The 11,511-nt window shown below is 38.1% G+C and overlaps 1 protein-coding gene across 1 annotated transcript; it reads left to right on the top strand.

The window, feature by feature from the left end:
* Positions 1 to 504: 504 nt before the first annotated feature.
* LOC149018958 (wall-associated receptor kinase 2-like) lies at positions 505 to 9,760 on the top strand. Its single transcript, XM_089154028.1, is given in 6 exon segments — positions 505 to 793; positions 1,379 to 1,674; positions 1,677 to 2,358; positions 2,523 to 2,717; positions 4,871 to 5,956; positions 9,561 to 9,760. Coding segments are annotated over 6 exon segments (2,616 nt in total). The 3' UTR covers positions 9,629 to 9,760.
* The last annotated feature ends 1,751 nt before the right edge of the window (positions 9,761 to 11,511 follow it).

Below are 11,511 nucleotides of genomic sequence, written 5' to 3'. Positions count from 1 at the left end.
GGTTGAGATTTAATCAATAAAAGTTTATTATAAATATTAGTTTTTTGTCTCACACTTTAAGGGATTGAACTTTATTAATTTAAATTAGTAAGTCCCTCATCACCCATAACCAAAACTCTCTCTCTCCACATTGTCGCTGAATAGGGCATGCTGGTGACATAACCCGCCGTTGAAGGTCAACAGCCCGATTCATCGTCTTCAAGAATCGTCTTTAGGATCGAAGGTAAGATCTGAAATTTCACTGGAATAGTGATGAACATGGCCTGCGGTTGGCCTCCTAATTTTACATCTGCATGTTTGCTCAAACAGCCGTGAGGTTTGGAAACCCTCCCGTCAAGGGAAAAATCGTTTTCATCTGTTTTATTTTAATCTTTCGGTTGCAGGTAAAGCAAGAAAGAAGGAACCATCGCTCGAAGTAGTTCGCCCAATCCATTGATCTAGGTTTTTGTATGTAGCCTCCTCATACGATAAATCGCCGGTGGGTCTGCAATTGGAGTAAATTGAATGCCGAGTGAGGAGTGCAGCTTCATCAAGATCGTTCTAGTGAATGAGGGTAAGGATTTAGTTGTGGAGGTTGAGGCGATTGCCGGTGAGAACAGAGACGGATCCTGGGAGTTTGGGAGCATTAGGATTAGGGTTAGGGTTTATGGGTCGATGTTGCTGGGGTTGGGAGTGACGGAGGGAATTGAGAGGGGGTTCGATTCGGCCGTCACTTCCGGCGGCGACGCTCGGCTGCTGCTTCTTCAGGCTTGGGTGGCAAAGGAAAGAAGACGACATGGGAGGAAGAAAGATGGTTGAGGGCGAGGATGGTGAGGTTTCGCAAGGGTTCTGGGTGCTTGATGAAACAATGTAAATTAATAAAATTCAATCCCAAACAAAAAACTAATATTTACAATAAACTCCCATTGTTTAAATCTCAAAGTTGATTTAAATTTTGATGACCCCGGGCCAAAAACAGGGGGGGCGGGCGGGGGGGGTGTGGCTGGCGCAAATAAAAATCTGTACTTTACATACTTTGATATGATTTTTTTCTTGACTTGGAAAATCAGTGTTACAGCTTACGAGGTCATTACGTCTAAGTCTCGAAGTTCTGGCCGACATTTTCTTTTCACGTGGAAGACGTGCATTGGCCTACTTGAAAAAAAAAAGAAAAAAAATAAGGTTAAATATGTTTTGGTAAAGTAAACAATAAGGTTGAATTTTCCTCTTATATTCTTAGTTATATTTTAATTTATCTGAGTGAATTGAGAAGACTGGTGAGTGGTAAAGTCAAGCACTCCCAAAAAGAAATATTTTCCTCTTTCCTCCTCCTCCTCCATTGAAACCGTGAACCCATTATTACTAATACATAAATAACATAGCTGATAGTGTGAAGCAGATGAGCAGTCAGGGAATTTATCCAAACCACCAGAAAAGAAGGCAAGTCATGAATACTCCTTTCCTGAGGTTGCTTTCGTTCCTCTTCACCTTCCTGTTATTGCTAGAGGTGGCAACCCCGAGTGCAGGTCAAACTGTGGTGGTCATATTCCATTGCCACCGAGAAAGTCCAATTGCACTTCTAACTGTGGTGATATTCTGGTTCCCTACCCCTTTGGCTTAGATGATGCAGCGTGTTCTTACAGTTCAGATTTTATTCTATTCTGCAACCACAGCTCCAAGCCTCCAAAATTGACCATGCCTGGGGAAACGGTGAGATTATCAATGTGTCAGTTGAAGGTCAAATTACTCTACTCTCCACCGTAAATTACGATTGCTTGGACAAGTTTGGTAACTCCACTGGTTGGAACTTGTTTAATTCCAGTTCTGCCAGCTTCTTATTCACCGTTTCTGACACTCAGAACAGTTTCACAGCTCTGGGTTGTAACACCATAGCAGTAATCGATGCCGAAGGTTTTTCCAATGGCGGTAACTTTGTGAGTGGGTGTAGCACGTTTTGTGTCAAAAAGATAGATGTAATCAATGGCTCTTGCACCGGCAGAGGTTGTTGTCAGATATCCATTCCAAAAGGTTTTGCAAGCTTCAGTTTGAGTCTCGACAATTTTCAGAGTCGTCACAGCACGGTTTTCGATTTTAAGCCCTGCAGCTATTCGTTCATCGTTCAAACTGACTGGTTCAAATTCTCACCCTCATATCTCTCCAACTTCACTTCTGAATATGTAACAGATGGTGTGCCAGCTGTCCCTGTTGTCTACGATTGGGCAATTGAACTGAATTCTTGTGAAGAAGCTGTGAAATCCAAGACTAATTATGCATGTCGAAACAGAAGTGATTGTGTTGCCTCCAAGAATGGTATTGGTTACAGCTGCGTTTGTTCAAAAGGCTTTCAGGGGAATCCGTACCTTGAAGACGGATGCCAAGGTAACCATCCATCCATCCATCCATGTAAACAGTAAACCAACCCCCTATCTCGATAATCAATTCTACTGTTTTTGATCTTGAATTAATAGCTTAACACTGACAGAATCTTAATTATTTGCTGTTTTTGTTGGTGCTGGATTGAATTATGATGATCGATAATGAAGATGTGGATGAATGTAAGAGTGCAAATCTTCGTAACTGCAGTGAGAATGCTAAATGCAAGAACTCGTTCGGAGGTTACGATTGCTACTGTCCATTCGGCTATGATGGTGATGGTTGGAAAAGGGGAACTTCTCATTATGGTGCACGCAGGAAAGGAAGTGCGTGTAGGACTAGCAATATCATACTCATTATTGCAGGTATCTTTCTTTTCCCTCTCAAATGTCATCCCTTATCCACCTTTTTCTTCTTTAAAAAAGAAATGTATATGTCTTCTTCTTTTTTGTAAAGAAATGTGATATCAATTCCCTCACACAAATTATTTTGGCTAAATTTTATATCTTGAGTAAATTGCACATAGCCCCTCAAATTTATTAAAAAGAAAAGACAAGGATCTACGACCAGTTTTTAAAGGTTAATTATATATAAAACCTCACAAAAAACTTTAATTGAAACAAAATCTAGATTTTTCCATAGAATCTACCCATTCACCAAATTATGTTTTTTTACCTTCAAATCTTCACCGTAAGAGTCTACTATGTTTTGAACCTTCTCACGTCCCCGGGCTATAGAACTTACCTTCTCACGTCCCCGGGCTATAGAACTTTTCATTTGACATTCAAAGCCTTCAAATTGAGATTCCATTGTATTTCAAACTCTTCAAGTGTCTCCAAGCAAACTCAGAGTGGACCCTAGGTACCATATTCTCATCCACCAAATTTTTAAATTCAAAATTTTAAAAAATTCGTATTCATCTCTTGATCAAACTCTCCATAGCAGGCTAGGGTCTCATTTGATGGCTTTTGAGTTGGAAAATACTGAAAAATTATAGGAGTTTCAACCGATTGAAGCTCTATTGTAGCAGGAGTCCCCTTTGAACCCATCTCCTCTTTGTTGCTCAAAACTTGCTTGCCATCCACACCACCTCCCTTCGCGATGCCACCGCATTTTCCGTTGTTGCATGTGTAATTGTAGTCTTTCTTTTAACCCCACATTGTGCCACCATATGTGCAAAGCGTTCAAAATACACACCCTTTCAGTGTCCCCTCCCCCCTTTCATACACGACCTTTTGGAGAAAGCAGAAGACTCTCAATGTGTCAGGTTCACATTGCTCCACATGAACCTCCTCCACCCACTCTGCATTTGATTTGAGTTCAACAAGGACATGAGCAAAGTTTCCAAAGAAACCCTATTTGGTCCTCTAGTCTAGAATTATAGGCCTACCCACTATCTTCATAATGGACAACAACACCTTCTCATGCCAATACTCTAATGGTAATTCCAAAAAACTTGCCCATTCAGCCATTGCCATATAGTAGTCCTAGGAAGAAGCGGGTTAATTAAAGTGGGTATTCAAGTGGTGGTGAGGTATGAGGTGAGGGACTTTGCCATCAGGATGTATGGTAAGGACAACACAAATGACTGGAATAACTCCAAATTGTGACCAAACAATCTTACAAAGCGGGTCAGTGCAATGAGAATGTAAAATGGAGAAAGCCTATACAAGACCAGATTTGCATGGTTCACTTGAAGATTACATTCACAATAAACTTCTATGACGATTTCACTATAAATTTGCAAAAGAAAGGACATAATGAAGAACAATTTAAGTAGTTAAAAAATTTTTTTTTTTTTTTTGGATGAATAAATAACTAAAAGAAACTTGCAGCAAGATAAACCTAAAATCCTTTAGACTGGGTATTCGAGAGGTGGAAAGCACATGTAAACGACAGGAGTTGCGTGATTTTTCCAAATGTAATGTCTACAGAAAAGCTATGTGATGACCCTTCAAAGATGAAGAAATGAAAATACAGCTCTAAGATGTTTTTCTACCACATCTTAATCAGTTCAAAGAGCTGGAATTATATAAATGACCCACATCTTGATGGAAATATTCTTGTGTCGAGTTCTCATCCTCCAAATCCCTTCATAGTCTATCCCATAAACATGACACGTACTCAAAATCTAATGTTCTGTTATTAATCTTAAATACTCTCCAGGTTTCAACAGCTCTTCTCTTTCTTTCCAAACCCCTCCAAACAACCCCCGTATCTGATAAGTTTATAATTTGGCATCTAGAAGAGTTTTGCTGCTTTTTAGATTCAAATTGGATCAATCCAATTGGAATCTCCAGTTGAATTAAAAAAAAAAAAAAAAAAAGAGTAATTGGAATCTCTAGGACCCATCGATTGGATTCTTCAACCCACCTCTCTTTATCTCTACTTTGGAGATCAGGTGGGGCCTTTGACCATGAATGCATACACATTTCAAGCTTTATTGCTGTTCTTCTTCATCTCTTAGACACAAAAAGGTGTAAAAAGAATAACATTGATATGTTTTTAATTTTTGCAGGAGTCAGTGTATGCACCATAGCTGTACCTACCTTCATTTTCTTTATATATTGGGCAATTACTTATAAGAAAAGACGTATGCTTAAGTTCTTCAAACAAAATGGAGGTATGTTATTACAACAACAAATTGCTTTGTATAAAGGGGTCAGAGATATTGCACAGATTTTCACCATAAAGGAGTTGAAGAGGGCAACCAAGAACTTCGATCGTAGTGAAATACTAGGTGAAGGAGGGTTTGGCACAGTATATAGGGGTATTTTACCTGGAGGGAAAATTGTTGCCATTAAGAAGTCCAAAACTATGGATCAAACCCAAATTATACAGTTTATAAATGAGGTTGACATCCTCTCTCAGATTAATCATAGGCATGTGGTGAAGCTCTTAGGTTGTTGCCTACAGACAGAAGTCCCATTGTTAGTTTATGAGTTTGTCTCCAATGGAACCCTCTACCAACTTATCCATGGTGAGAATACAGCTGTTCCTTTTTCATGGGAGGACCGCTTAAGAATTGCTGCAGAAACTGCAGATGCACTTGCTTATCTGCACTCTTCTCATTCAGTTCCTATCTTTCATAGGGATGTGAAGTCTTCTAATATTCTACTAGATGATAAATATAGCGCTAAAGTATCTGATTTTGGAGCTTCAAGATTGGTTCCTGTAGATCAAACTCATAAGACAACACAAATTCAAGGGACTTATGGATACTTGGATCCAGAATGTCTTCCTTCATGCCATCTAACTGATAAAAGTGATGTTTACAGTTTTGGAGTTGTTCTTGCAGAGCTTTTGACTGGGAAAAAACCAATTTTTATGGATGGATCTGGGGAACGGGTAGTTCTTGCAAAGTTTTTACCATCTTCAATGAAAAGTGGGAATCTTTTCCATATTCTTGATGATCGGATAAAAGAGGATGATGGAAAGAGCCAACAGTTTCTAATAGTTGCTGAGATTGCAAGTTACTGCCTAGAAGATAGAAGGGAAGATAGACCTACAATGAAGGAAGTTGTAAGGGAACTTGATTCTTTGAAGATGGTTCATGATCAATCAACATCACAACATATTCAACAAGAGACTGACCTTTCCCCAGGTGGAGTACCAACGAGCCCTTCTGTTCCAACTCTTGAAATAGATAATTGGAAATAGCGTCATTGAATAGGGTTTGTGAAAATAATTATGGTAATGTGTATTCTGTTGTCAGTTTGTTTGAGATTACTAGATCTATCTTTATTTTATGGTGTGATATAGTAATCGTGTGTGAATTAATCACAATTTGGAAGTTTTAGCTTGTGCTCTTCATTGAGATTTTATTTGGTCCATGTATTTTGGTGGTTATCTACCTTATGAGAATATTACCACTGAATTTTATCCCCTTCACTATAAATACTGTTTGTTGTTCCACTACGACATCTTTATCAAAGAATAAAATAAAATTATAGCTAAATAGTATGACTTTCTATGATGTATGTGGTCCATGTATTTTGGTGGTTTTCTACCTTATGAGAATATTACCCCTGAATTTTATCCCCTTCACTACAAATACTGTTTGTTGTTCTACTACGACATCTTTATCAAAGAATAAAATAAAATTATAGCTAAATAGTATGACTTTCTATGATGTATGTGGTGCATAGTATTAGGCTGTTAAGAACCATTATAGATAAACCCAGTGTAGTAAAAATGAGGATACCGAAAAAGATGACTGGCAAAAGTAGGGAGGATAAAGTAAGAAATGTTTATACAAGAGCTAGTCTCAGAGTAGTTCTGTAAAGTCTCAGAGTAGTTCTGGTAAATGTTAAGCGATGGGGAGTCATATTAGATGGTACGGCCATTTCACTGGAGGCCTTTAAATTCCCTTATATAAAGAAGTGACTAAACCAAATAGAAGAAACTATAAAAAAAAAAAAAAATAATAAAAAAAAAAGACCTACAGGCAGACCTGAAGTAACCTTATGAGAAGCGATGAGAAAGGATATGTATGGGTTAGGCCTCTTGTATAGATAAATGGAGATCTTTAAATGCCCCTATAGGGATGAGTGGCTTAAGAGATGTGGTGAGAAAGGATGTGCATGGCTTAGGTCTCATGTCCAGTATCATCTCGAATGGAGTTGATTGGAATGCAAGGATCCATGTAGCCAACCCCATATAGTTGAGATAAGGCATCTTGTTATTGTTGTTATTGAGTATAACCTAGTTAAAGCTTGGTGTCTCTAAATTAGAGAAAGAAAGAGAAAGTACTAATAATGATTATTGACATTGTAATCAACATAATTCTCGAGAAAATTTCTACCAACTGAAAAATCTAAATATCAAATATCAAATATCAAATACATTGGAATTTTAGACTCTTTTTGTATGGTTTTCATTTTTTATTTTTACCTATTTTTCAAAATTAGTACTAAAAATCATTTAGGGTTAAAATAAAAAAGTCATTTGTTAACCAATACATCTGATAAAGTCCATAATTTCCTAGAGAGAGAGAGAGAGAGAGAGAGAGAGAGAGAGAGAGAGATGAGAGAGTTTGACAAGAGATGTACGTGGTTTGATTGATCTTTGCTACCTACGTCCATAGGAATGTGATTTGCTTACCTGAGATTGATTGTAGTACATATTACATATTTATAGTTACAAGAGTCCTATGCAACATTAATTTTGGACTCTTACTCTAGAGTTTGAATTACACAAGTTATCTATTTGTGTTTGGAATGAACTATGTCTCCTATGTGTACAACTTTGAGTCTGATCCACTTGTGGATAAGATGTAAATTGATGGAGTCTCTTAAGTAGATGAGTTTGAGTATGATTCTTGAAGCCTTGCACGCATTGAGAAGGTAGTTGATTTTGAGTGAAGTTCTTGAAGTCTGGCATGCATGGAGGTAGTTGAGTTTGAGTGGAGTGCTTGAAGCCTTCCACGCATGGAGTGGTGGCTGCGGCTAGGGAGCCCTAGATTCTACTAGGGTTGTGTGGTTTTCTTGTTTTGCCCTCAAATTGCAAAAAACCATAATTATCCTTTACATGCCAAGGGCAGAGATGAGACCTTGAGGTTGCACATCAAGATGCTAAACCGTTGATGGCGAGAGAGGCTTAGTGAAGATGTCAACAAGTTGGTCTTTGGTTGAGAGAAATCAAACTTGAAGGTCTCCCTTGGCAACCTTATCATGAACAAAATGGAAGTCTATCTCCACATGTATCACACTAGAGAATTGGAGTGGAAGGCAGATATGAGGACTTCTAAAGATAAATAGTGAGGTGTCAGTCTTGGACCCAAAAAAACCATACTCAAGAAGATAAGATCTAAGCATATCAAACCAAGCTCATGGGGCCTACTTTAAACCATAAAGAGAGCATCGGAGTTTGCATACATAATTAGGGTGATGTGTATCAACAAAGCTAGGAGGTTGCTTCATTTAGACTATTTCACAAAAAACCATGAAGAAAGACATTTTGAATATCCAGTTGTCTGATAAGCCAACAACGAGAGACTACTAGGGATAAGACTAGCTGAATAGTGTTAGGTTTAATCACAGGACTAAAGGTTTCATGGTAGTCCCAACCCTCCTATTGATTGAACCCTTTTGCCACCAGGTAGGCTTTGTACTTGTCAATGGAGCCATCTCTGCCTTGCATTTGACTCGAAAACCCATTTGCAACCAATAACATTGTGAGAGGGAGATGGTAGAACTAAAGACCAAGTTTCATTCTTCGCACATAGCTTTTCACCATTGAGCGTATTTGTTGGCAATGGTAAAAGAGGTAGGCTCTAGGTTGGGATGTTCAAGTTGGGAAGAGGAGAGGAGAGCCTTAGGGTTTTCCTTTGATCTTATGATCATGGGATGAGTATTAACCGTAGGATGAGAGGTAGAGGAAGGGAGGGGTTCACTAGAGTCATAGGGAAGATCAATGACAAGGTTAATAGGAGATTTGGATAGGGTAGGGGAAGGGAGAGGTGGTTCGACTAGGGTAGGAGATGGGGGAGTGGTAAGGTGAGACAAATTAGGCTAAGACTGTTTGTGCTGAATTATCTTATTGAACAAGGAGTGATCTCTTTGATTGATGTGAGATCAAAGTAGAACATGGAAAATGCCCTTATAAAGAGATTAGATAAAGATCGAACATTCAAAACTGTGGGGGAAATGGGGATAAAGACCATATAGGTAGGTCTTAATCCAAATCTCTATGTTATTTGAAATCGTTTTGAATATGATCTAGCGGTTGTTAGCATTCATGACAATTTAAATATTGCAGATAATTTGGTAAGATTCTGAAGTATAGAGCTTTGTGAAGTTATTCCACATTGATGATGTAGAAACCTTTATATGAAGCTTGATTACCTTATTATTCCAAACAAGGAATATGGAAATTTAATATGTTTCAATGATGTTATTGTTATTTTTATATCATTCTACATCTGATGATATGTCTTCCATAGAAAGATTTGTCATTCCAAATTTGATGATATAATCGATAACTATGTTGAACATGATGACTATAACATTCCAAATAGAAACATGGAATGATTCTTTGTAAAAGAAACCATTTAGATCTTGTTCTTGTATAGAAACTTGATGAGAATGCAAATGATTTTCAGTCATTATGTGGATTGTACTAAGTCTTTTGGCAGAACTAGATACTCGTATATATATTGTCTAAATGATTGGTTTTATATTTTTATGAAATTCATTGATAATTTACAGGGAATGACGAAAATCGAGGAGAGCATTTTAATCTGGAGGTCGATGAGGATGATTTACTTGATGAGTAAAATCATTCAAGGCTACAAGGAACTATTAATTGTCTATACAATTTAAATAGTTTATGTAGAACCTTTAATTTGGTTTTATTTTGTTTAGATTTATTCTAAAACTTAAGATTCTGATTGAAAGTATTCATTTGAATTTAATTGAAAATTATTCCTTTTGGAAATTTATGAATGATTCTGTATTGAGTTTGAACATTACATTTCTGGGACTAATGTTAGAGCTATATGTAGAACATAGGAGGAGATTGTTGAGGTACTTGATTCATACCCAACTTATGTTGAGGTATTCAAGTTATACCCAACTTATGTTCTAATATAGGCCATTAGATTAGCTACGATCTAATGATGTAATGGGCCTTCGTGGGAGATTCCAATTACCAATGGAACCTAGTGTGGTTCTATAACTACTAGCTGGAAGCAATGGTCTGAGTATTCCAATCTAGATACTCAGGGTATAATGTTTTAAGCAACCTTGTGCTTAAACCCTAACCCTAACAATTCAAACTTTCTAAAGTTTATATGAGACCCACCGGTTCCTTGGATGGCCCATTAGCCCCCTTTTGAGTTTGAATCCCTTTCTCTAACAACCAAGGAGTCCCATGATCAACCAACTCCTTTGAAGTTGCCTTCTGTCCAACAATAGGACCAAGAGTCCTCTCCTCCATAGGACACTCAGAATCTGCCATGTCTGATAGAACACATCTCCTACAAGAACTTCTACATCCCCTGGCAATGTTGCTTTGTATGTCCTCACGGTTGTGTAGTGGACAATTTTTTAATACCAATTTCATAAATAACCAACTATAGAAAACTAAAAACACGAGAAGAGCCAAGTTCAAAGTGTTGAATTTGCACCTCTTCCACCCTCTCATCACTATCCTCCAATTCCACCAATATTAGAGCATAATGTCCTACTGAACCAAGTTTTGTTCTCTTCTACCCGCAACTTTTGCAATTGATGGAAGGACCTTCTTGTGCCAATATTCAAGCGGTGGATTTGGAAATCATTCACCCACAAGCCTTGATGCTAGTTGAGGGGAATGAATTGTGATGTCAAGTCGCCATCTAATACATGTCACCCACTATAATTGGGGTCTAACTCGGAGCTCTCCACCAAAGTGGCTAAAATTACACATCATCCACTTTCAATATTACAAGTTACTCATAGTTAGGTTTTTATCTAGATTCTCTTAAGTGATAAGTAAAATGACCAAAATGCCCTTTGGACAAAACAAAGTGATCTAATTACCACATTTAATACGCTCACATACCCAAACCTTAGGTGGGTGAAGTGAGAATCTTTTCACTCATCTTCTATCTGATCCTCTCTAGAAACTGCTCACCTTCACCGAAAACCACCACACCCTTGTCGGAAATGTCTCTACCCACCATTCCTTGCTAGAAATCTCTCTCTTGCCGTATCGACTTTTCAATGGAGGGAGAGAGGGAGGGGGAGAGAGAGAGAGAGAGAGAGAGAGAGAGAGAGCAATGGATCGTGGGTAGAGAAATTTGTAGCACGAGTGTGGTGGTTTCCAACGAAGGTGGACAGTTTTCGATGAGATGTAGGTAGAGATGGGTGAAAATAGAATCCCTTCACCCACCTAAGGGGTGGGTATGAGACGGTATTAAATGGGGATAATTAGGTTATTTTGATGGCTGAAGGGCATTAGGGTCATTTTACTTATCACTTAATTGAATCTAGGCCAAAAACCTAACTGTGGGTAGTTTGTAATATTGGAAGTGGGTGACATATAATTTTAGCCACTATAGTGGGGAACCTTGAGTTTTAACCCCATTAGAGTGGTGACATGTAAAAAACTCAATAGGATTATTTGATTGCCAACCTTCCACCAACCACGATGCTAAACCTCTGCCATATTACCCTC

The sequence above is a fragment of the Hakea prostrata genome, chromosome 4 (genome assembly GCF_041222555.1).
Source record: "Hakea prostrata isolate BN-2017 chromosome 4, UWA_Hpros_2, whole genome shotgun sequence".
Lineage (NCBI taxonomy): Eukaryota > Viridiplantae > Streptophyta > Magnoliopsida > Proteales > Proteaceae > Hakea > Hakea prostrata.
This window is presented reverse-complemented; position numbering and strand designations above follow the sequence as displayed.